The 27733-nt window shown below is 33.5% G+C and overlaps 1 protein-coding gene across 1 annotated transcript; it reads left to right on the top strand.

The window, feature by feature from the left end:
• The first annotated feature begins 423 nt into the window (after positions 1–423).
• Positions 424–27733, top strand: LOC121383923 (serine/threonine-protein kinase Nek7-like). The gene is made up of 9 exons (XM_041514020.1): positions 424–468; positions 4308–4515; positions 8770–8832; positions 17031–17141; positions 17470–17578; positions 17954–18061; positions 19558–19652; positions 20203–20316; positions 20720–27733. Exons 2-9 carry the CDS (start codon positions 4330–4332, stop codon positions 20933–20935), a joined length of 1002 nt encoding a protein of 333 aa, XP_041369954.1. The 5' UTR covers positions 424–468; positions 4308–4329; the 3' UTR covers positions 20936–27733.

Here is a 27733-nt window from a genome sequence, read left to right as displayed (position 1 = left end):
AGTTTGTTGAAGCCCAAAATGGAGATATCTTAAAACTTTTAGTAATTATTACGCTTAACGTTAAACCATATAAGTCGGTCATCGGTAGCGATTGTTAATTTGTTGGTACAGAACAGAGGACAAGCTTCATATATCATATGTTGTATTACAACTGGTATGTAATTTAATATAGAGACTGCATTCAGCTCCAAAATACAAATAGAATAGTTTTATTTTTAAAAAGCGTGAGATTGTAGTATCGTTGCGTGAGAGCGTGATTTTCTTACAAATGTGTGAGACTCACGCCAAATACATGACAGTTGACAGTTATGCTAACTGCTCGCACTGACGTGACGATTTCCTACAGAACGCATTCCATTTCCAAATATTTCAATCGACTTAACATGCGCGGTGCGCGTTTCCGGTGTATTTGCATTGATTGGTGTCATTAGTTTCAAAGTGTTGACTTTTACATCGTCTGTTGGATTGGTATGTTTTTAGCTTAGTAATGATTTTTCGGTTGGATTTAAGCATTGTAGGAGATCTGTTTTCATTATATTAACGATGATTTACGTAATTTCAGTGGGTAGATCTTGGCGCCTGGCAGTGTCGGCCGATTTTTCACAGACCAAGCACCATGAAAATGGCTGCCCAGCTGTCATCTGTCAGTGTATTAAAAATGATCATTGAACAAAATACTTTTATCCATTCGTTCAAACAAATGTGCCGACAAGCCGTCATTATACACCCCCCCCCCCTTCCCCAACAAATGCTTCTAAAAATAAAAGTTATTTTATTGCATAGAGGAATGTTAACAGTGTTTGGGGGGGGGGGGTTAAAAAAAAAAAACCCAGTTATTAATAATATGGAAAATATCACACACACTTTTAATTAAATTTTATCAAAACTTAATGCTCCTGAAGGTGTTGTTGGCTTGTAAACAAATGATCCATTGACAATTTTAAATAACACTTACTGTCGTGTCCGGTTTATCGATGCGTCCAGTGATTCAGCACACTTGGTATTTTGCTGTATGCTTAGGAAGTTGTGATGGGTTTTTTTAGAATTATCAATAATTATATCATAATTTCAAAATAAATAATTCACCTTCTTTCGTATATTTAAACACGAAGTAGGTCAGCCTTATTGATATTAAGAATGTTAAAACCAGTCTAAAAACAGCTTTCCCGCATTTTTAAAATTGTACTAAACAGTATAATTATTTTTTTCGGTTATTTTTATTTAAACTGAAATAAAGGAAAACACAGACAAATGCAAACAAAACAAAAGTTTTACACCTTAATTGACTCATTCCAGTTCACAATTGTCACATTGTTACAAACAAACAAAAAAATTATAAAAGCAAAATAAGATCCACATGTGTGCACAATCTACCAAGAGAAACAAAAACCATGTAGGCATCTTAGCCATGCATGACAGTGAACATGTATGCATAGATATGCAGTACTGTGCCACTTAAGAAAACAATTCCGAAACTGATCACGAGATGGGTCATGTGTGATCATTCATTTTCATAGTAATATTTTTAACAAGACAAAATACTAAAATAGTCCTTGGACAATAGTGTAGCATTTATGGGGTACAAAGTGAGGTCATGGGCAGTATATAAATAGCGGGGTCACCAATCCACATCTACTGCACCGAATCACCGAACATGCAAATTGTTTTGGATACAAGGGGGTGTCTACATTTATGGACAATTTTAAAATGTTTATTTACTACAGACATAAAACAATTTGTAGTGTATCTCAGATTATGCACTGCTTCATTGGTGAGAGAGACATTTTATTAAGTATTTCACAGTGTTCAAATAGAAAATGGTTTTTGAATGCTTAGGTGCGCTGATACACCAGATAGCACTGTAACCTTTAGAGAAATTAGACTACTGGATTAATTTTTGACAAAAACAACGTTGAATGTGTTTATAATTTTCACTCACATACATTCACTTAAATTTTTTATAAATACATAAAATAAAGTCCATATCTGAATCGGAAAGTATTATTTTCGTGTATTTTTATGATTTTTATGATATTTTAGATCATTTAATGTTGATTAAAATTAGGCAATTTTTTTTTTAAAAGTCACGTTTACTTATGGGAATTTTTGGCCAGCTGTTCATTATTTATGTCCATTATTCTCAGTAACTGGTTTATTTACCAGAATTTTTTTTTTAAAACCCAATTATGATTCATATCCCAATATTTGGTGATTTTCGTTGTAGGTAAAATGATCAAATTTATTACCAAATTAGCTGTCACAATCAGCTATCGATCCCTGAAAATAACCACAACATTCCGCCATTGTTCTCAAGCGAAAATACTTGCCAAAAACCACTTTTTCAACATTCCAAAGTATTTTCCATTGAAAAAAATACTAAATCTAAAGTCACAGGAAGTTCTGTTTTCTGATAATAAATCATTTCCGGTGATGTCAGATACATTGGCAGAAAACATTTTTTAATACAAAATTTTTGTTATTTAGAGATTTGCTGGGTATAGTGTATCGTTACTGAAATGATACTGTACCGAACAGTATATATATATATATATATATATATATATATATATATATATACACACATATACATATACATATATATATATACACACACACACACTGAGAATACGCTTGGTGAAAATTAAAGGAGGGTGGCCGAGTGACACCACATCCTTCAAAAACAAAACACAGAAAACCCCACCAACTCAAAAAGCAAAACAAAACCCAACATTAAGCTTGGTTACCACATATCTTTGTGTGTTGATCGACTTTGTGGAAAGACATATACTCCTTATTTTGCCCTTGAGTATTTGGTACAAAAAAGTTGGTACGAAATACAAGCTGACTCATCTTTTATGTACAGTTGATTGAACCGGAGATGTTGTAGATCTGACATTCACAAAAATGTGTTTTGCTGAACCAATCAAAGTTTCAATATTATTTTAATAAAGATTTCAATATACTGTAGGTCCTGTAATTAATGCGATCATAATATTGAAGTGAAAAATGTGAGTTTGTGTTATTCGCATTAATAATATGTTGCATTTATTTCTAGGTTTTCTATGTGTCCCACATTATTGAAACAAAAACAAACAAAGATTAAAATTGCCACATATTTATAAAACACAACTGGAAAACAATTCATCATAGACGAGACAGACTAATTGTCCTATAGTCCAGCAATATGCCAGCCACATGTGATGATTGCAGGGTCTTTGGCCACCTTGACAAAAGCCAACATGATCCATTACGCGTGAATGGGTTTTAACACGATAATCCTGAGGTCAACTGTTTCTTTGTTTTTACTGTTCGAGTTCGCTGCAAAATTATCGGCATATCACTGGATGAATTGTTCTTTCATTATGACTTTGAAATTGCCGTTCACAGATAGGGAAGATTCAGTTGTAATGGTACATGCATGCTAATTAATGTTTAGCCAGATTTAGGTAACTATACACGTGATTTCTGCGAAACTATGCTTTGAGTTGATCTCACAAAAAGACAGAAACCCTAGCTGAGATGGGGTGTTTTTGCAAAAGTCCAAAATTGGGGGAAGTGGAAATAACCACTATGCAGATCAAGTTGAACTTTGATTTGGTTTTACCCATTTTTCACAGAATTATGGCCCTTGAATTTAGGATATACATGAAAATTTGTTTTTCAGATTTTTTGTTTTGCAATGCCAGAAGATATTAAGATTAAATTTTTAATATAACTTTATTATTTCTCCCATCCCTAGCCATGCAAGACAGACCCATTCCATGACGTCAGCCCATGCGGAATAAATCTGTCTTGCACGGGCTATGACGTCACTGAATTTAACATGGGGAGTATTATGGCATTGGTAATATACGACATCATATCAATGTGAGTTGGTTAGTTTTAGATCAATATTTTCTTATTAAAACTTCATTATAAAAGCTATCTTGTTAATTTGTAGTGTTAAATTATACTTAATACATGAAACACACAGCAAATATGATAGTGTAGTTTATTTATGATAAACCGGTCAAATAAAGAAGTTACGTTTTCAGCCATTTTTGTTTGTGTAAAATGGATGGGAGAAAAAGACTCCATCATATGCAGTGATGTGGGATAGAAAAAGTACACCTTCGGTGGTGGAAATTTTGACCTTGGAATTTAGCAAGCCTCGTCCCAGGTCGAAATTTCCACCACCTCAGGTGTACTTTTTCTATCCCACATGACCACATATGATGGAGCCTATTATGCTCTCAGAATGCTTGTTTGATATTTCTAGTCAATTGAAAATTGATTAGCAACTAGTGTTAATGTTCTGAAATTTTTAGATCTGCAGCTACGGCAGATCCGATGGAGCAACCCATGGACTTTCAAGCAGACCCTCCACAACCAACGACTCAGTCTGATTCGGAAAACATTTATATGAACCTCAGCAACTTTGAAATAGGCAAGAAGATTGGTAAAGGCCAGTTTTCAGAAGTGTATAGAGCCAAAAATAAGATAAATGGCAGCACTGTTGCATTGAAGAAAGTGCAGGTAATGTTTGCTGGTTCCTTCCCTCCTTCATAGTTAAGAACAGACCTTATGTTAGTTCAGTTTGCATACATATATATAAATATATATATATATGTACGTACTTTCACAATCAGTTTGACATTCCATTTATTCCATTTATATACTTATTTTTGTGCTTATATCCAATTATGTTTCAAGTACACTATCCTGGGCACATACCTCAGCTAACAGGGCTGTTTCTCAAGGACTGTGGTTAGTGGTTGGTGAGAGAAGTCGGTGTAGTTGCCTTACACCTACCCATTGACATGTTGTAGTCGCTCTGGGTGGGTGGCGGTACCAGGATGCGAACTCAGTACCTACACATGTACCAACCTTTTCTGATGACTTAACCAATACACCACTGAAATGGGCAGTTTGCTTATTGATAAAACTGTGATACGTTTACTATTATCCTGTTCAATTATTTAGACCCAAAGTTTTTTGCAAATGTTACGTTTATTTCCTATTCGATATTTATTTTCTTTGCATTTACATGAAAACAAACCCAAACCCCGACAGATTTTATATACAAATCATCATATAAAATGCACGAAGTTGACTTAATTCCACTTTTTAAAAATCTCTGTGTCTTTTGAATGCACGTTATTTCGCCTATAAATAACTAAGGTCATTTGCATATCAAAAGCATCATTCTATAGTGCGTTTCAAACTAATGTTCGGTTCTATCGTCCTATCCGCACAAATCGTAGTATGACCTATATTTAAGAAAATATCTGTATACATGAAGCAGGCGCGGATTCAGGTGGGGAGTTCAAGTGACAAAACCTCAGTTTGAAAAAAAAATATGTATCAAATATTATAATTATATTGTGGAATACACAATCGCGCGTGCTGAAGGGAGAGACAGACAGACACAGAGAGAGAGAGAGAGAGAGAGAGACACGTCATTTATGTAACGACGCACTCAACATATTTTAATCTATGGTTATAGGGAGAGAGAGAGAAGAATATGGTATGCATGCGATTGGTGGAGGTGTAACCCTCTGCACAACCCCAACCCCACTTAAAGCTTCTTTTGTATATGGAGCGGGACGTAGCTCAGAGGTAAAGCGTTCGTTCATGGTAGGTCGACTGATCGATCCCACATGGTGGACCCATTGGGTTGTGTCTAGTTCCAGCCTGTGCACCACAACTGATGTACAAAGGCTGTGGTATGTGCTATCCTGTCTATGGGATGGTGCATATAAAACGTCCCTTATTGCTTATCAAAATTGCTTATCGGAAACAGTGGCCCATGTGGCGGTAGCGAGTTTCTTTCTCACTGTCATAATGCTCCTTAACCGTTTTGTCTGACGCCACATAAACTTATATCAAATGCGTTGAGTGTGTCATTAAATAAACATTTCTCTCGTATGTATGTGTAGTCTATATGCATTTCTAGTCGATTAGTTTATAGGTTGTTAGGTTGTTTAAATAGTGAATGATATGGAAATAAATTGTTTTTGGTGTTAAAGAGTTCATGCATACATTAAAGTAATACTCCTGATGGGTATGGAGAAATAACTTAATCAGCTGACGAACTCATTTCTTCATCACTATCTTCGTTAAGGGGGACTATCACAGGGGGTATTTTATTTCTTATAAAACTATTTTGTTTTCTAAAATCTTCTTCGATCTTTATTACATGTTTAACTGCGTCAGAGAAGTGTGTAGGTGTGACAGAGTTCAATGCATGTGCAAGTTCTCTCCGCACCGTGGTCATTTTACCATCATTATGACGAGCTATGTGCCCTTTGACTTGACTCCAGATCAGTTCTATCGGATTGAGTTCAGAATGTCTTGGCGGCAGTCTTAGACACAAGTGCCCATGGCGTTCAGCAATATCATCAGTAACAAATTGCTTTGCACATTTGTTACTTTTCATAAGTTCATAAAGAACTGGCTTTGTCATGTTACTCTCAAAAGGTATATTTTTGTTTCGTAGCCACGACTGAATTTCTTCCTTTTTAGCGTTTAGTGCAGGACATCGTGTAATCTCAGTTAATTTGTTGTGGTAGCTTGCGTTATCCATGACGATAACAGAAGGTTCTGGTAGAGAAGGCATACGTTGTTCTTCAAACCATTTGATGAAATTGTCATGATTCATCTCACCATGATAGTCTCCGTCTGTTTTTTTAGCCTCAAAGATCAATTCACAGCCATCTATCAATCCATATTTATCACAGCCAGCATGACAAATAATAAGTCTTTTTCCCTTCCCAGTCACCGAACAGAGTTTAGGAACTCGATCAGCAGCGTCTGATTTCGGCAGGTGATTGGCGGTACTTGTGCCCGGGTGGATATCTGTCCAGTGGTGGGATGTTGTGTGGTTGATATTCACCCAGGTCTCATCTTGATACACTATTAAATACCCCTGTTCTCGTAAACTGGATATTTCATGGAGATAGGACAGTCTCCTGTCTGATATATTGGCGTCCTCAAGAATCACTTTTCCGGTTGTAGACATATGTTGGTATTTAAAATCGAGGTCATGGAGTGTTCTTCATAAAGTTGATATGGATATGTTGATTCCACATTCCTCCCTTAAAGCCACGTTAATCTTATGTAATGTAGGTAACTCGCCCTCTCTATAAAATCTGTATACTCGTTGTCTAAGAACATCTTTATCAAATAAATTGACGAGTTTTCGGTCGCGTTTTTTAACAGTGATTTCTGTGCTTGGATTTGTAGAGCTTAGATTTTTCACCGTTCTTTTTACAGTTGAAACCGAAACTTTAAGTGCAGCGGAAACTCGATCGACAAATCGATAAGAAGCATACCTAGGTCTACCGCGCTGATATTCATCTTCAAAATAATCGAAAACGTTCTTAATACACGATTTACATCAACTGAAGTGTTTTTCGATTTACCCATATTTTTCCTCAAATAACAATAACAAGAATGTCGACTAATACATTTTCAATGAATTTATATACCCTACCTAACTTGTATTTTACGTGGTTTACATATTGCTACAATAGCACGTGCAGTCATAGATCGAAATAATGATGTTATTGACCAAGCAATGCTATCATATTTTGAACATTCAGGGCTGTGTCTGCGGGATGAAAAAGTGGTTGAACCCATACGAGTCCGAACAATAGCCCTTTGGTTTTTCGCATTACAAATGTAACACCCCACTCCCAAACCTCAGCCCCTAGCACCACCCTAAATACTATATATATATATATATATATATATATATATATATATACGTATGAGTTCCCAATTTAGAGGCAAATTAAATCACATTTTTATTATTATTTGATGTTGGTGGCCTTTGACATTTTATATCTCTCTCTCTCTCTCTCTCTCTCTCTCTCTCTCTCTCCCCCCCCCCCCCCCCCCCCGGTCTTCTGGGTCCGGCCCTGCATTAAATTTATTTATAAATTTGGAAAGCACATTCCTGCGGTGTGTGAGGTGATTTGTGTTTATTACTGTGCTACACCTCAGTTGTGTTAGGTTAGGTATGGTATGCTAATATATAATTGATATAATAAAATAAAAATACATAATACATTAGCTAAATTTATTAAATATAATGCACCTACAAGAAAGGGTTACATGTTCTGTTTGTTTACATCTATGTTTAACGGAAAGATTAGACAATGCTGTTACACACTGCAAAACAATGATAACCTTGATTTAGTGAAACAAGCTATAATGGCCTTCACGTAGCCTCAGATCCCAATGTTTTGATATGCAAATGACCTTAGTTATTTATAGGCGAAATAACGTGCATTCAAAAGACACAGAGATTTTTAAAAAGTGGAATTAAGTCAACTTCGTGCATTTTATATGATGATTTGTATATAAAACCTGTCGGGGTTTGGGTTTGTTTTCATGTAAATGCAAAGAAAACAAATATCGAATAGGAAATAAACGTAACATTTGCAAAAAACTTTGGGTCTAAATAATTGAACAGGATAATAGTTACATTTTTAATGTACAGTACATGTGTTGTTTTTGGCAGTATTTAAGTTATTACAGTGTGAATTAACTTAGGGTTATTTGTCAGTTAAATGCATGTATGTATATGTAGTTGCAGCCCTCTACATTACGACCAATTTGGTCACATATGCGACCATTTTTTTTCATTTAGTGACTAAAATATTTCATACCATACATATAAAAATAGAAGTAGGCGCCATCTGGCTTTTAGATGAAAATGTTAATGTAGAGGACTGATTTGGATTTTAAAAAAAAGTGATGGTTTGTTTTTGGGTTGTTTTAAAGATTTTCGAAATGATGGATGCGAAAGCCCGGCAAGATTGTATAAAAGAAATTGATTTACTGAAGGTATGTTTTTTTTAAAACTTTTTGTTATCGGATTTAATTTCATGCAGTTTATGTAAATTTGCTTTGATAGTTTTGTTGTCTGACCTTTACCAAGTAAAAAGGTGAGATATAGGTATTACTTTTCTGACGGCACCAGCGTCAACTTTTGTGTTAAAAGTCTATATAATTGTTAATTGTTTTTGCATTTACATTAGTTATCAAATTTATGTCCCTTGTGAAATAATTTTGAACTGTCACTCACTATTAAACCTCATGACAATTAAAAATTATTTCACCCGGGACATAAATTTGATAATAACTAGTAGCACATTTATTATCGTCTATTTAAACATATACATGTACAATAGTTTATCACTTGTTTTGTTCTTTGTATGGTGTGTTTTTCTGCAATTTCACTTAGATCTGATTTATAATCTAGATCACATTGAAATATAGTTCTAGTTTAATATAATTTTGTTTTAAGATTACCATCTTATAGGAAGGAAATGTTTTATTTAACAACATACTCAACACATTTTATTTACTGTTATATGGCATCGGATATATGGTTACGGATCAGACAGATATTGAGAGAGGAAACCTGCTGTCACCACTTCATGAGCTACTCGTTTCGATTAGCAGTAAGGGATATTTTATATGCACCATCTCATAGACAGGATAGCATATACTACGGCCATTGATGTACCAGTTGTGGTGTACCCACAGACGGGGATTGATCCCAAATCAACTGCGCATCAAGCAAGTGCTTTACCACTGGACTATGTCCCGCCCCACCATCTTATAGATGCAACTATCAGTGACACCTAATACGTTTATGGTAGGCGAAACATTTAATTCTACGGAATTCTTGTGATGTGTGGACTAATTCTCCGAGTGTACTGAAGTACATAATTTGTAGTAGGTCGTATTGCTTGACTGTTAGTTTTATTGATTTCTGTACATGACAGCTACCAAGATGTAATTAATTATGAATTATTTATTGAATCATTCAGGTTGAAGGGTTTATGGAGTACATGTATGTACACAATGGCATGAAATAATGGAAGCATTAACCATTTTAAGCTATATAGCTAGACATTTTTCTTATTACCATACGGATGGTTTATGAGAAAACATCATTGTAACAGTTTCTGTATTTTTACAATCACCTAGAATAACCATTCAGTTATATGTTCTCTTGACAATTACATTACTTAGTTGTTTTAGCAATGTTATGTCATGCAGTGAAAAGAACACAGATCTGAGGAGTGGTAGGTCATAAGATCAATTGCCATAGGTGGACCCATTGGGTTTTTTTCTGTGGGTCTATGGGAAGGTGAACATTTAAAATACTTTGCTCTTATTTATTAAGGTCGATGACAGTCACGTTTCGTACCCATGTTTTGGCTTCATACACAACATTAATTAAAATTAATATAACACATCCAATGGTAATTTTTTGATATGATATATTTGACAAAAGGTACTTTTTATTTCATTCATCTTTTAAAATTTAAACTTAATATTTTGTCCAGAATTATGAAAAATAAAAACATACCGACCTGTAAACAGCGTCGTCTGCTGGTTATAGAATTTTGACATCGGTCAAGGTTAGTAGACCAGTTTTTATTTGAATGCATTGTAATAATACAACTAATTTTGAATTTTAATGACATCAGTATTCCAATGACGTCACTTTATATCTCCTTACAATTATTTAGCACTAAACTGGATACATGACTATTCCGTTTTCAGAACGCTGGAAAATTCCAATGCAAAATTGCTATTAAATTTTCTTTTTTTTTGAACGTTACTAATGCACCTGAATATGTTTGAGGAAAATCTTGCAATTAAAAAAATGTACCTTTTACGAAATATGGATATCAAGTGAAATTACGGTAAGATATGCTATATTTATTGTGTATGAAGCCAAAACAAAAGTGCGAAAAGAAAGAAATGTTTTATTTAACGACGCACTCAACACATTTTATTTACGGTATATGGCGTCAGACATATGGTTACGGACCACACAGATTTTGAGAGGAAACCCGCTGTCACCACTACTTCCAATTAGCAGCAAGGGATCTTTTATTTGTGCTTCCCACAGGCAGGATAGCACAAACCATGGCCTTTGTTGAACCAGTTATGGATCACTGGTCGGTGCAAGTGGTTTACACCTACCCATTGAGCCTTGCTGAGCACTCACTCAGGGTTTGGAGCTCACTCAGGGTTTGGAGTCGGTATCTGGATTAAAAATCCCATGCCTCGACTGGGATCCGAACCCAGTACCTACCAGCCTGTAGACCGATGGCCAACCATGACGCCACCAAGGCCGGTAGTGTGAAAAGTGACTGTCGTCGACCTTGGTAGTAGTTTGTGATGTCTGACCATATAGATCAATAAACACGAAATAACTACACAGTTTAAAATGTGTTAACCCGTTTCCTGCCGTTGACGTGTATACACGTCAAGCGTCATCACAATGACATCACTTTGCATTGTTTTCATTTAAAAATTGTTTTTAAATTAATTGTTGACATTTTTGTCAAAAACAAAGTAAGAAAATGTCAATAAATAGTCTTAGAATGACATATCCAAATATTTACTAAATTGTTGTTGTACATCGTATGTTTTTTTAAAACAAAAAATACCCGTCAAATGGCGCGTGCTATTGTTTGTTATGGTTTCTTGTTTTGTGGTAGCGATTTCTTTTATCTCTACAAAGTTGTCATAATATACTATTATATATATGAACTACATTATGACAGTTGCATTAAAATAGAACAAGTATCACTTTTAATGCCTAAAAAAAGGTACAAACACAATCAAATAGTTGTAATCCGACGGCATAAACAGTCATCGAAAAGCACCATTTCCCTATTTCTATTTATAAACAACAGGTCATGTGACAGCACATTTCCCGCCATACAATTTGACAGCAGTAGTATACATTGCTTGCATATGCTGCTAACTGTTTTCATTAATAATTACAACGTGGTTACTTATACTACAGCAGACGATATTCTAACTAGCTACATGTATGTTTGCTTGAACAGTTACGTCGACTATATGATCGAATACGTACATGTGCTCGGTGTTCGTCGTTGTTTTGTTGTGTGTTGTTTTTCTGCCAGTTTTTCCTTTTTCCTTTTCAACATGACATATTACATTCACATTGGTATTAATCACTATTGAGTGGATATATATTTGTTTTCATTTTTTAAAAATGAATTACAAACGATAGGTTAAGAATATCTTCTGAACTAGTCTGGGGAATACCTTGACCTACATTATTTTCAATAACCAATCACAAAACATTCTCGTTGCGTGTCACACAATTATGTGGCGCCACCGGTTTTTTGTTTTATTATTGAAATAGATTAAAGCATGTACTATACTGTACCAGTCGCGGATCCAAGGATTGTGTGTGTGTGGGGGGGGGGGGGGGGGGGGGGGGCGTGCATGGCTTTTTATGAATAAGTTAGCGTATATAAGCAGTGAATGTTTTGTAATTATGTTTGTATGGTGGATGACAATTTTTTAAAAATCAGGCATGTGTGCTGGGATTTTAGGTAGGGGCGTCTGAAGAGCGAAGTTTATAGGGGATATGTATTGAATTTGGTTTTGGTTTTTTAATCTGTTTGAGCAGGGACCGGAAAGGGGATGGGTGGGGGTGGGGGTGGGGGCAGGCGACCCATTCCCTGCACACACATCTGCAAATGTTATAAAGATAAATTAATCATCATGAGGTAAACTGTAGTTGTGTTGGATCTATTTTATTTTGATAAATTTATTAGTACCAAAATCTAAATTTTGGGGCGAATACGACAGAGACATTCGGGCAAATTGAGCTGGCCTGAAACCTTTTCATCATGTACTAGTAGTTCCAAAATTTCTCTCACAATACTAGTGTGTAGTGCTTCGTTTGAAACCCTATATTATATATAGCTGGTTGGCAGTAACGCTAAAACTAATAAATGTTGTTTTTTAGTTGGTGGTATTTTCGTTTAATTCGGGCACAAATTAGCCAGCCCTTCTCCCTCTCCCACCCCTACAAAACAAAACGGGATCTTGTACGCTTGTGATTAGTACATCAGGCCTGCACGGTACCAATTGGTGTGGATACGTCAGGGGTATACACACCCTCAACGCGAGGTCCAATTTTTTTTCCCATGCAACAGTTATCGACCGTTTTTTAGAACATCGACATGGTCCTTTTTTCGTGTTACGCAACACCCAAAAAAAAATTGTGCGGTAACTATATGGACCTATATAAAATGTGAAAATTACAGTAGGATAATGGTTTGCAATAGATTCAGAGTAAGTAATCACGTTTTTTATTTTTAAAATATGGTGATATATATTTTTTGTTTGTTTAAATAACAATTAAAAAGAAAACAATTCCACGTACTTAGCAGGGCGGACACTGTTGTGTAGGCAACGACCCGAAACATTGTTTTTGTCTCAAAAATCGTTAAACAAATTATTTAATGCAAATAAAATGTTGTATTCAGGATGTAATAATCACAAATCATAAAACGATCCTATATTATTGATAAAAATATCTTTTTTTTTCCGCAAAAACATCAGAGTTTAGTTGACCTATATTATCGACGCTTGACCCAGATACAATACTTCGCGGGACCAACTGCCAGTGATTTCTTCTTCTTTCACTCCCTCAATAAACATGTCAGAAGAAGTTGCACAAATATAAATTCATGATTCCGATAATAATGTTTTCAAGATTTACTTGTGTGACATCTCAAGTGACCTATTGCGGTAGGGAGCACATTTTCTACGTCCGCTCAGACTACCGTGCGTCACGCATAAACGTTTCATGTTTTTGACTTCTCAAAAAGTTCTTAATCAGTTCCAACTACATTTTGTGCCACACATAGACACATTCTAACCTCCCTATCCACTAGAGCACACTGATTTATTAATCATCGGCTATTGGATGTCAAACATTTGGTAATTTTGACATACTAGTAGTCTTAGAGAGAAAACCCCCTACATTTTTCCATTAGTAGCAAGGCATCTTTTATATACACCATCCCAAAGACAGGATAGTACATACCATGGCCTTTGATATACCAGTCATGGAGCACTGGCTGGAACGAGAAATAGCCCAGTGAGCCCGCCGATGGGAATCAATCCCAAACCAACTGCTTTACCACTGGGCTGCGTCTCGCCCCTGGTGTGGGAGGAATGCATGGGGGGGGGGGGGGGGGGGCAGGGGTTGTTATAATAGAAAAATAGTTTATTGATACTGATGTTTTAAGTATGTGACCTCCCAGAAATGACCGCAAAATGGTGTCTTGCACCTTCCATGCTCATTGGTTAAATCCTAGTTACAGCCCTGAACAGCTATATACATGTAGGGTTGCAAATGAATCACTACATATTTTTACATGGATTACAACTAATATTGTGTCAGAGTAAAATGATGAAAATACATCGTGAAAAGGTTTTAGGCCAGCTCATTTGCCCGAAATGCTATACCTGGATAGTATTCAAATAATATATAAAGGCAAATAGATGACCAGTGTATATAACTTGTGAATGTCCCCTAGGTGGGGATGGAGTTCACAATAGTTGTATAGAAATTGCATATCCGTGACCCATTTCCTTGTGAATTTGGTCATTCTACCCCTCTCCTAAGGGTGGGGCACAGATAGGGGAAAATTAAGCCAATTGTCGTGTCCAGGAATACCATAAAAATATAAATTTTGCGAATTTCGTTAATGTGGTGTCCCTTGTCCCCCATCCCCTCAGGTAGGAGACAAATTCATTAAACCATCTATCATATAGACAAATGCATTTAAACTATTATGTCTTCAGAAATATTAGACCATTTCCAACCAAATTTATTTGGAAAACCCAAAACCATAAATTTGGTCATTTTAATCCCCCAAGGAAAATGGGTGCCCCACACTCCATGTGTATGGTAGTTGTGGTCAGCAATTTACTCAGGTGGCCATTTAGATCTATTTTGTATCATGCATAAGTGTTCAACACTTGATACACATTATGTATACGGTACATATTTAATTAGGGCTCACATGTTGATGTTTGTTTCTTTGGGTTTAAAACATGTTTTAGGTGAATGGACATTTTACTTTTTTTTTTTTTTTACAATTGTGACCGTGTGAAGCACTATTGCAAGTATCTTGTGTCACAATAAATTACTGAAAGGCATAAAATACTTTTTACTATTTCTATTATTCTAATATTAGTGTTCAGGGTTTCTGCCAGAGGGTATGAAGGGTAAAATTATGTACCCTAAAATCTTGGGAATTAATGGATACGTTTTAATAATTTTTAGAACGATTATAGTAAGATAGCTGCTGCTTAAAGTTTGTACATGAAATGCAGTGTCCAATTTAAAAAGATTCCAAACCCCATAGCCACCTAGTAGCGGCAGTTATGATGTGGAGTTTTCAAGTACCCTCAAATTATTGATTACTGGTGTCCTTTACTTTTGACCTTATGACCCAAAAGTTGTATGCACACAGCAAATAGTTTCCAGTTTTACATACCTTACCATGGTAACAATAGTTTGCATAAGTTACCATGGTAACAGTTTCGATCTGGGTACCATGGTAACATATAGTTTTGAACTGGTTACCATGGTAACAATTAATAAGCTTCATATATCTTTTCTACAGGCATAGTACAATTATATCACTATACATTGTTGTTTTTTCTCAGTCCTTGAAAATGATTTTTTTTTAGAAATTTGTTTTCTGTTATGCATTGGTTACCTTCTCTTGTAAACAGCTGGGAGCTTATTATTACATCATTATACAGTGATTTGTATTCAATTAAATTCATTTAAAACATTTCATATGGGAAACGGTTCCTCTTTTTGCATTGGTTACCATGGTAACAGAATTAATAATGTTCATTTGAAAATGACAGGAAGTGAAAGGACATATACCTTATTTAAAATCTTGTGTCATTTGACAAAGCTATATAAAGTAATAGAGATAGTATACATATTTTTAGTGTCTATATAATGTTGGACACAATGTCCACAAGTTACAAAAATGCATTGATGGTAGTATGTGCATTTGACCCTATTATTCAAAAACAAAATTGGCTGTCTACTTAATTCTTTTTCTAAATCGAGTAGTATGGTTAATAGATCACACCATAGACTTAAATTAAAAACAAAATATTAATTTTAAATTAAAGTTTTCATAATTATTAATAAAAATGGTATATTGAAAGTTGCAGCTGTTGCCATGGTAACATAAATAATATTACTGACTATAAAATGTTATCGTTACGTGGGTGGATATTCTTAGTATATATGTGTGTAATTTCATGCTGAAATGTCAACTGATTTTAATAATATTACCAGAAATGTATAATAGTTAATGTTGGAAATTATGTTCATAATTTACAAAAATGTGTTGATAGCCGAATGCGCATCTGACCCTATTTTTCAGAAAAAACGCGGTTGTCAACTTAATTTTTTCTTTACATCAAACAGTATGGTTAATAAATCACAGCATAGACTTAAATTAAAAGAAAAATATTAGTTTTTAATTAAAGTTTTCATAATTATTAATGAAAATATGGTATATTGAAATTTGCAGCTGTTGCCATGATAACATAACTGACTATAAAATGTTAGCGTTAGTTACGTAGATGGATATTCTTAGTATATGTGTGTAATTTCATGCTGAAATGTCAACTGATTTTAATAATATTACTAAAAATGTATAATAGTTAATGTTGGACATTATCTTCATAATTTACAAAAAAGCGTTGATGACAGTAATGTGCATTGCACCCTATTATTCTGAAAAAAATGGCAGTCTGCTTAATTTTTTCTTTAAATCAATTACTATGCTTAATAAATCACAGCATACACTTAAATTAAAAGAAAAATAGTAGTGTTTTATTCATGTTTTCTTAATTATTAATGAAAAAATTGTATATTGAAATTTGCAGCTGTTGCCATGGTAACAAATAAAATAACCATCTACAAAATGCTATCATTACGTAGGTGGATCATTATGGTATATATGGGTGTAATTTCATGTTAAAATGCCCATGGATTTTAATAAAATTACTAGAAATGTAGAACAGGTGAAAATTCTTTAAATTTAGCAAAAAGAATGCGGCAGGATAAGGGTTAATATGACATTAAACAAGTATTCCATACATTTCTTTTTATTTGATGTATGATTTTTTATTTTTTCCCACAGCAACTGAATCACCCAAATGTGATAAAGTATCTGGCAAACTTCATTGGAAATAATGAGCTGAACATTGTGCTGGAATTAGCAGATGCTGGTGATTTGTCCAGAATGATAAAAGTATGATGGTTTTGTTTATTTGTGGGAAGCATGGAAATATTTATATATTTGTTTATCTATACAGTTGCTCACTATTAATCCAGATTATTTGTTTCAAGGGCTCTGACTTAAATCCCCAGATTGTTTGTTTCAAGGTCTGTGACTAATATCTTCCATGTGTTGGTCAGCGTGAAATATTTTTTTAATTTATTGTTTGCCTAAATAGAATGCCAGAAATTGTATGTTATTATTTTGTTTACTGTGGTAAGAAAAAAAAGATAACAGTGTCTGTGGCTGTGTTTTCAATATTTTTGTGATTTTCCGTCAGCTTTTTCTTCCTTTTTTTCAGCATTTCAAAAAACAGAATCGGTTGATTCCTGAGAAAACAATATGGAAGTATTTTGTACAGATCTGCAGTGCACTTAATCACATGCATTCCAGAAGAATTATGCATAGAGGTATTTACAATGTTAAAAAATAATACAAAGTATCTTCGAAACCAAGTATTGTGGATGGACTTTTTCTTTACATTTTTATTAATACTAATACACATTTTAATTAGAATCAGACTTGAAGAGTTTATGCTTTATCTTTTTTTCTTTGTTTTATGGCATGCATTTTTGGCTTAAACAGTTATTCTGTTTATGTGGTAGATTTGAAAAACAAATGTATTCATTAATCAAATAGCAGAAAATACAGTCGGAAACAAATTGTAGTCCGCATATCAAATATTGTATAATGTCAAGTGATTAATCATTTATTACAGCTTTCAGCTAACATTGTCCAGATGTATTATAAAAGTTTGAAACCCTCACCCCTTCATTTGTTTTCAGACATTAAACCAGCCAATGTGTTTATTACTGCTGAGGGCGTGGTCAAGCTGGGAGATCTTGGTCTAGGTCGATTCTTTAGTTCTAAAACTACTGCAGCACATTCCTTAGGTAGGACTTATTTTGTCACTTCACTATCCTTTGCATATATTATAACTGTTGTTTTCATGACTTTTCAAAACAAAATGTGCATCACATGATGTTTTTAAAAGGAAATAGGGCTCAGATATATGACTTAAGAAAATAACAATAGGTGCTGAGTTATTATTATTATTATTATTTTATTTTTAATTTTTAATTTTTTTAAATAGAAGATTAAAGGGACACACCCTAGTTACGGCTAGTTGTTAACCATTATGGCGTTGTTTTTCGCTATTAAACCCATTTTTTCACAAATAAAATTTACTTTACTTACCGTTTATTATTTAGAATATACATTTCCATTCACCTGAAGTGTTTTTTGGTAATCCTGGTAATCCTGGTGTTTGTAATACCACAAAATGCATTTTTCGTATTTCTGAAAAACGGACGCACGTTTGAGAAAAAAACTTTGAGCAGACAAGGTCTAATCTATTTTTAGACGGGATATTTCCATTTCAATTTCACAGACGTTGGTATACCACGTGACCGTTATCATTTTGGTTCGGTTTGTTTTCTCGTGCACGGTTCGCGCAATCAACATCCGATTTGTTGTTGTTCATTTGTGAGATTTTTCTTCACAGTTCGTGAACATTTTCAGTAACAATAAAGTTCAGACAAGTAAGTATCTCAATACAAAACGTTACAAACCCTTAAAACCAATAATTTTGCTAAGTCCTACGATATCTGGAGAGGGGATACAACCAGGACAGAACAGTTGGAACATGTCCAGGAGAGGTGAAAAGAACGCACCCCAAGTCTGTGAAATTTGTCGTGACGTAGGCATTGTTGTGCTTGAGTGACATCTACCGGTGACATCAGAATACTAACTTTCAAAATTATTTCAAGCAATTGGGACATGGGGATTCCCATGGTATTTATCGATATAAAACCTGCTTTTTCACTCCATTTGATAAAAACGTGATCTAAGTGTGTTACAGGTTTGTAGATTAACCAAATTATAATTTATTTTCGCTGGATGGAACTAGGGTGTGCGGCTTTAATTTGTGTCAATATTATAACTGTTGTTTTCATTAGTTTCCAAACCAAAATGTGGATCATATGATGTTTTTAATAGGTGCTGAGTTATTATTATTATTATTATTTTCTTTTTTTAATAGAAGAGTAATTTTTGTCAACTTCTGTGTGTAAGTCTGCATTATGTCTAAGTTTAAATGAAACTTGGTTTTTGCAAAAAATATAAGTGATATATAATCAAATTACATACACACACAAAAACTGTAGGTGCTAGGTCAACTACAGTGCATGTTTTAATTTACACAACCGTTGGTTGCATTCAATTCCATAGTGCCATACCCAAAAATTTCTTTCTGGCAGAAACACTGAGTTAATAATATGACAAACTAACTGAAAATTACTGATTATATAGTACTGTATAAATGTATAGTAGTAGTTCACCAGCAGTTTGATTTTGTATGCCATTAAAAATGTTTTGGGTTTTTTTGTAGTGGGAACGCCATACTACATGTCACCAGAAAGAATACATGAAACTGGATACAACTTCAAGTCTGACATCTGGTCTCTAGGTTGTCTTCTGTATGAGGTTAGTAACAAAATTCAAATACAGAATGAAGAGCCCGTCTACACACTCAGATAAAAAAATTTATTACAGGCCTTATGTTTTGACATGAGCATGAGCTCTTGGTTGCCTCATCACATGCTGATATCACTAATTTATTTACTTAGAATTACTTTAAATTTGCTCTCCTACATAATTTCAGATGATTTTTGAACCATAAGCACAACCAAAAGTTGTATATGTGTGAACATTTTATTAGATTGTAAAATTATACCGATATTTTTACTGAATAATGTGTCACTTGCAGAAACTTCCTGCACTCGACTTCATTAATTAGAATAGGATATGGTAATTAAATGATACGTAATTAAGGTATAATGAACTTATATTCATCTTTTTATGACATGCATGTATTCAGATCTTTGTGAGCAAGTTGGTTTTGTATACATATAAATTCCTAGATGTTTGATTAGGTGAAATCGGAATGCAGCATAAGTTTTCAACAAAGGCCACCTCAGTATTGATGTCATCTTTGTTCAGCAAGTACTCATTGTTGTAACTGGTAATATTCCAGATGGCAGCACTTCAGTCCCCATTCTATGGAGATAAGATGAATCTGTACTCCCTGTGTAAGAAGATAGAGTCCTGTGACTACCCACCTCTACCATCAGACCATTATTCTAAAGAGGTTTGTTTTGTCCTTTGCTCATTTTCCTTTGGATCACTATTCGAAAGAGATTTGCAATGTCATGTCTTTTGACAAATGACTGTTCTTTTTGTTTTGATTGCTTTTCTAAAAGGATTTGTGTCATGCATTGTTTTCAAAAAATTTCATTTCTGTGTTTCTTTTCTTATGCAGTTTGATGTAAATTTAATGTAGGTCACTGCATGGTGTAGGGTCATATTATGATGTTTTTTTCTATATACATGTCTCAGATTGCTTCTAAGTGGGAGACATAATTGGTTTTTGGTTTTTCACTTTTCAAATTAAAATTCATAAACATATTACATCAAAACAAATATATAAATGTTTGTGGATATGAATTGTATTTTTCTCAATAATAAGTATTAAATACTGTTCTGTTTTACAGCTACGGGAGCTAGTGGGCATGTGTATTAACCCTGACCCCGAACGAAGGCCAACGATTGAGTATGTGTATAGTGTTGCTCAACAGATGTACAGCTGGAGCCAACAGGTGCAGCCAGTTCAACAGCTACAGCAGCAGCATCAACAGCAGCATCCACTTCCGACTGTTGTCCAACAGACAAAGGCATTCCAGGCCATAGCCGCTCCTAGTACTCAATAAAAACATTGTACCGTGAAATCCACATTCCTCTTCAGTTGATCTGAAATGTATCATTTCACAGGTTCTAGTACTTAAAACAAATATCACTGGCTGTTAGTGTCTGTCAAACTAAAACTAGGCAGTGTTGTTTTGATGCTAGCAGGCATAGTCGGTATTTAGGCAGAATGTCATTTAATGTTTAAAATTAGTACATATAGCAAAGATCTTTAGATCTATTGTTTTTGTGTGACTAGGTGACTACAGACTGATATAACTGAGAATCATTAGTTAAGTTTGAAACTAATAATAAAGTTTTCTACTGCTAGTTGAATCAGACATGAAAACAAAACTGTTAATTTATTAAAAGAGCAATAACTTGTATATTGTCACACAAACTAAGAGAGTGAAAATGTGGCATTCACAAAAATTCAACTTCTGCATTCCATTCCAGACAATTCAGCTGCTGCATAATGTTCTATACAGGTATAATTAGATACATTGTTATGAATGATCCGAGAATTAAGAAATTTGACTCTCCTTTCATTTTATAAAGTTTTTAATAGCCTATTGACTACAATCTCCGGATAGAACAGACTAACTTGGTACCAACCAGCAAATGTGGTATTCCTGACACAACTGTTAATTGATGTGAATATTAGACTAGTTATTTATTACAGCAAATATTTGTGATCACATTTAGTTCGGAATCAGTTTTACTGGTTCACTAGTAATAAACACGTCTTTTGATTACCGCTGAAGGATGGATGTTTATTCTACGATGCTCGCATTATCTTAGTTTCATGATAAGTCACATTATGTCATAGTGTCAGAATCAAAATTGTATGCAGCAGACCATTTGTGATCAACACTGGTAGTTTTTTAATATGAACTGACATATTGACAACAAACAAGTATGGTTTGAATACTATTAATACAATAATTATCCATAACCTTAAATATATTTTGCAGTGGACATGTCAGTTAGTATATTAAGAAAAACTTTGGAGGTAGTTGATTTAGATATAACTTTTCATTTATTACAGCCAAAAGATGATGTGTGTAAGACATGACATTTGAGTGTTATTGTTTTTTGACAAATTATCTGCAGGATCAGATGTTTTGTCAAATTATGAGACCTCAAATAAGGATTCGTGATTGGTGTTCTTGTGTGATAATGATTAGAATGAAAATATGGTTATGAGAAGTATATTTGTGTTAAGTAATAGTTGTGTTTACTTTTAAGACTTTATTTTATATAACCTTAAACATCGGAGCAATAGTGCAGTCAAACCTGTCTTAAGTAGTCACACAAGGGAGTAGACAAAATTGGCTGTTTAAGACAGGTGTCTGCTGATTACAGGTTGCCACATATAGAGTTTGTTGTTGTTTCTTGTTTTACCGTGTGGTACTTCTAATTAACACATGTGTGCTTCATAACTGACTATAAATCAACTTTTGACATGTCGTCCCCTTCAGAAAAAATGCAACTGGAATGTATTAAATTAACTGTTCTCAACAATTAGTTTTCTTTGTCCATTTCATTATTTAATTCCTACTTTATGTGGTGTATTGTCAAAGTAAGTGAATTTACATATGTCAAGCATAGCCTGCCCAGAGGCAATTAGATGCATTCCCAGTCATACTTTCTTAATTGATACACAGGTGAGATGTTGGGACTGAATGGGTGCTAGTATTCCTGAAAGTGTTAATATTGGTTATTTGCTGCACCTTAACGCTGTTGTCAAAATATCCCTTATATATAACAGAAAACATTTATTGTGGCCGCTTAATACAGTAATTTTAGTGATTTGGGATTTGATTTAGGTGGCCGCGTTTGACAGGTGGCCACTTATTACAGGTGCATTTACATTATAAATCATTTGGGAGGAAAAAAAGTGGCCACTTAAGGCAGGTGACCGCTGATTACAGGTGGCTGCTAGGACAGGTTTGACTGTATATGTATTTGATTGTATAGAGGTCATGGATTGCTTTCAGGCTGTGGATTTTGCATGATTCTTTGCAAGAGTAAAATTATTAGGTGGAATCCCAAAATTTCTATATTAAATCATGTCGATGATTCTGGCGGAATCCTAACAACAAATTCCCGAATTCAATGCCTGGCTTTTGTATAGTATTAATATTTATAGAATGTTATACTTTTTTTAATAACATACCTAGTCTTAGATTGTTGTTAATCAAGTGGTTTTCTTTACAATTTTGTTTGAATTAGTTTTCGACTTACTTTGTTACTTTATTGTGCCAATATTTTTGTAATCCGTCCATCTTATACTTTTAGATAATATTGTTTCTGAGCTATACTTTTTGCTTTATGACAAAATAGTGATTGTAATATTTTTATGTATGTGTGTGTCTGATAAGAATAGGGTTGGCCTTTTTTCTTTCTTTTGTTTGATAGCAAGATTGTAGGAATAATTTCTAAAAAAAATTAAAAATCGTTTTAAGTCAATGTGTAAGTTTGTTTTGATTAAGAACACCACTAAAACACATTGATTAATTAAGCATTGGCTAGAGGATGTTAAACATTTGCTAATTCTGACATGTTGTCTTCAGAGCAAACTTACTACATTTTCAATTGTATATTTTTAAAACGTAAACTGTAGATCCTGAAACTAATGCTATCATAATATTAATGCAAAAAATGCAAACTTGTGTTATTCGCATTAATAATATGATGCATTTATTTCTAGGTTTTGTCTGTGTCCCACGTTGTTAAAACAAAACAAAGATTAAAATTCTAATATATTCATAAAACACAATTGGAAAACAATGCATTGTAGGTGAGACATACAAATTGTCCTATAGTCCAGCAATATGCCAGCCATGTGTGACGATTGCAGGGTCTTTGACCTGAGGTCGACTGTTTCTTTGTTTTTACTGTTTAAATTCGCTGCAACTTTGTTGGCATCCACTGGGTGAATTGTTCTTTCATGTTGACTTTGAAATCGCCATTCATAGATAAGGAAGATACAGTTGTAATGGTACATGTATGCTAGTGTTTAACCAGATTTAGGTAACGATACACGTTACGTTAATGATTGCTGGAAAAAAAATACTTTTAAGTTGTTCTCACCAAAAACATTCGGGACTAAACAGATTAATTATGTGTACACAGATATGTTAGTGACTTGATCTCATTGAAAACGCCTGTAACTCAAATTTAACCAAAACATGCACAGACATGAGTAAAGTAATATTTAAAAGGGAGGCCTCTCGCATTAATTTCATGTCACATTTTAGTCTGCCCACCGTCACATTAATTTAGGGATGCATTAATTTCAGGATCTACAGTATTAGGTTTTTAATGTACTTTAATTATTTTAATATGCCAATATTATATGCATGGATGGGTGTAAGTAACATACTGACTATTGATAGGATGTGTAGTTATGTGTACTGTTTTAAAAAAAAAACCCATCAGTTTTTCTGAAAGATCTCATTCACATACACTCCATCTTGTAATGCAGAACAAAAGATTATTTGTTTGTTTTAAACATTAATATACTTATTTTTACTTGTAAAACAACATACAACTTATTTTACATAATTATTTTGAACTTGCATAATTAGAAATCCAGATGACAAACAAAGATATAGTTGTACATATACTAATTATGGTATAGTTAATTATCTTAATTTTGAATAAAATATTTTGAAAACGATTATCCAGAAAATATTAAAAATTATTTGAACTACAGGTTGTGTAGAATAATGATGAATACTAATAAATACATTTAAAGTATTATATTGTTAACTGTTAAAAATGCTGAGTGTTAAGATTAGGGTGCAGAAACAAGTTAGTTGGTATTATATCAAGTATTATGTCAACTGATGATGTATTAAAACTGTTCCACTTCTGGAATCAGTGGTTCGTAATGTATTGACAAGTTACATTTCCCCAGCTGTCTGAAATTTTTTAAATTATTTAATTCATTTATGTGAAATTTGCTTTGCAAATACATCTTTTTGTCTTTCTTTCTTTTTGAAATATTTGCTTATTTGTTTATATTAGTTTCTGGGATCTTTTTTTTTTTTAAATAATATATATTTTTTTAAAATGAAAGGTTAATTATTATTATTAATATATCAGTTTTACTGAACTCCATTAATGTTCAAATATCTGCTTGGACAGGTATATTTTTTCGGGTTTTTCCCATTGTTACTCTTCTTGTTAGGCAGTGTTTGATGTTATATCTTCCAGATGGGTAAAACAAAATATATATATATATATATATATATCACTTTTTATATTGACCAGCACTATAAGTTCAGAAAAGAAATTTATTGGGATGAACGAAATTTGTACCTAGTTACTTTTTACTGAATAAACCTTAAGAGTAATAGGTATTGTGGTTAATGGATTTGCTGAAAACATTATTTGACCTGCTGGTTTGGAAAGTTTCTTCGAACAGTTAAACAGTATACATATACTTGTAACTAATACATTTTTCTTAGTTATGTTAAAACCTATTGGCCACTGCTGTTATGCAAACAAATGTACAGGTATCTGTTATATATAGAATTGTATACCCATAGCAAAGTTACGAGTGACTTGTAAGATACTGTTGGATATTTTGTTGTACCCCTGTACCGTTGTTATGTAAATAATAAATTGTTGTGTTAATGGAGGTAAGCTGATTATTTGGCACATACTTCATGTAAGATTTATATGTAAATTAATTGATATTTTGTGTGTGCACATTTAGACGTCTACAATGAAAACTACCAAAGGGTTATGATAGTTTGTGGGTGACCAATTTTTTTTTTTAATCTGCTGAACTATTATTGTAAATTATTTAATAAGTGACGATGCCTATCAAAGGACTAAAGTAAAGATCCAAAGAGTTGATCATAATAAATAAAACTAGGATATCTATATCAATGTTAAAAGCACTAAAAGTGTTTTTATTGTTTTATCGAATGCTTCACAAATACCAATCGGTAGGTTTAAAATGTGTTTTCAGCATTAAAGCAGAATTTGCCATACTACCAAGAGCATTTAAGAAAGCACATGAACACACATCCCGATATATTTAAATTAAGAAAGCACATGAACACACATCCCGATACATTTAAATTAAGAAAGCACATGAACACACAACCCGATATATTTTTTTTTTTTATTGAATTGTTAATAATTTGTACTAGATTTTAGACAGTGCAGATGCTCACATTAAGTATGGATGTTGGCCATGAATTTTTATTTGAAGTATTTGCCAATTATGTCATGCATGAACTAGATGGTGCATAGCTCAAGTAAAAACCTCTATATTTGTTAGTGTAATCATGATAGATATTGTTACAGGTTTGTTTTAATTATGTATATAGATAAAATATCAAATATGAAGGTTCATAGACCTTTTCTTTACATTTGTTATCAACTTAAGTAATATTTATTGGTACGGTTGGTGTATTTACTTGGTTCATGTATTATAAGTACTGTAAATCATAAAATATTAGCGATTTAAAAAGTTAGCGAAATCCAAATAAGTGACATATTAGTAATATACAACTTTAGCGAGGTTGTCATATCAAACACTCAAAAATAAATGAGCTTATTTTGTAGGATCAGCTGAAATAATATGTTTGATAAATTTTAATGTTATGTAGCTTACAAACAATAGTTACAGTTAGCATGCACACTACTGCACGTTTTTACTAAATTTTGTAGAACTTTCAGTAGTGTGCATGCTAACTATAACTATTATTGTTTGCTATCCTTGTGGTTTAAACAGTAGCAGGTCTCTGAAATTTGTGCAAACAATCATTTTGCTCGTGCGTCGTTCATGTATAACCCATTTTTCATCCCTGCCAAAAACAAATAAAGACATAAAAATGTTTTACGCCATCATTAATTTTGTCACTGTTCACATAATGAGATATTTGTAACGGGTTACACAAAATGAAATGGGTGACCTGAAATTGTTTTGGTGTAATCCATATTTGGGTTACGCAAATGTTTAATTCTCAGGAGTCCTGAATAACATTGTAACCATTATTGTGGGTTTAGTAAACACTGACAAAATTACACGCACGGGTTTTGGAACAGTGTTATATGTCTGTTTAAATTTAACATTATGAAATCTTAGTGTTTTGTATTGCCTCGCTAATTTTGCTAAAATTTCATGATCTCTAACATTTCATGATTTATTGTAATAGGATTTAAAAGACTACTGAATTGTATAAAGAAAATCCTGTAATGTTGAAACAAGAAAGAAGACCAATTGTTTTAATATAAATGTTGCTTGTGTCTTTTCTGGTCATTAAGACAAAAGATGGGTGGTTACTATGTAACCAAATAAAACAGATATTTTAATAATATTTTATGAATATTGTTTTTAATATTAAAATGTTAATATAAACAAAATGTAAAGGTTAACTTTAAAATAAAATTATTAATTATGAGCTTTACAGTTTAAATCTATTTTACTCCATTTGTATTCCTAATAACGAGTAAAATGTGTAATTCCTACTTTTGCAAAATATCTATGCTAAACATTCCAAACTTAATTTGAAAATAAGAACAACATTTTGATTCATATGTGACATTATTATTGATCATTTTAAGTATGTCACTATATAGCTGCATTTGGTGAAAATTACACAAATTTAAGGGAGTTAATTCAATTGTACTTTTGTTTTGAGACCAAAAGCAATTTAATGTAAACCGGCCTAGGTGGCGTCATGGTTAAGCCATAGGACATAAGGCTGGTAGGTACAGGGTTCGCAGCACGGTACCGGCTCCCACCCAGAGTGAGTTTTAACGACTCAGTGGGTAGGTATACGGCAAATACACATTCT

This window comes from Gigantopelta aegis, chromosome 10, assembly GCF_016097555.1.
Source record: "Gigantopelta aegis isolate Gae_Host chromosome 10, Gae_host_genome, whole genome shotgun sequence".
NCBI classification, from domain to species: domain Eukaryota; kingdom Metazoa; phylum Mollusca; class Gastropoda; order Neomphalida; family Peltospiridae; genus Gigantopelta; species Gigantopelta aegis.
Note: the sequence above shows the minus strand (reverse complement) of the source record. Positions and strands in the feature narration are given on the sequence as shown.

What these genes read in the sequence shown, in the direction of transcription:
- LOC121383923 (XM_041514020.1), top strand. Translation starts at nt 4,330, where the DNA reads ATGGAGCAACCCATGGACTTTCAAGCAGACCCTCCACAACCAACGACT. An exon ending in AAGAAATTGATTTACTGAAG is followed by an intron (nt 8,833 to 17,030) that starts GTATGTTTTTTT and finishes TTTTTCCCACAG; the next exon opens with CAACTGAATCACCCAAATGT. An exon ending in CAGACCATTATTCTAAAGAG is followed by an intron (nt 20,317 to 20,719) that starts GTTTGTTTTGTC and finishes TCTGTTTTACAG; the next exon opens with CTACGGGAGCTAGTGGGCAT.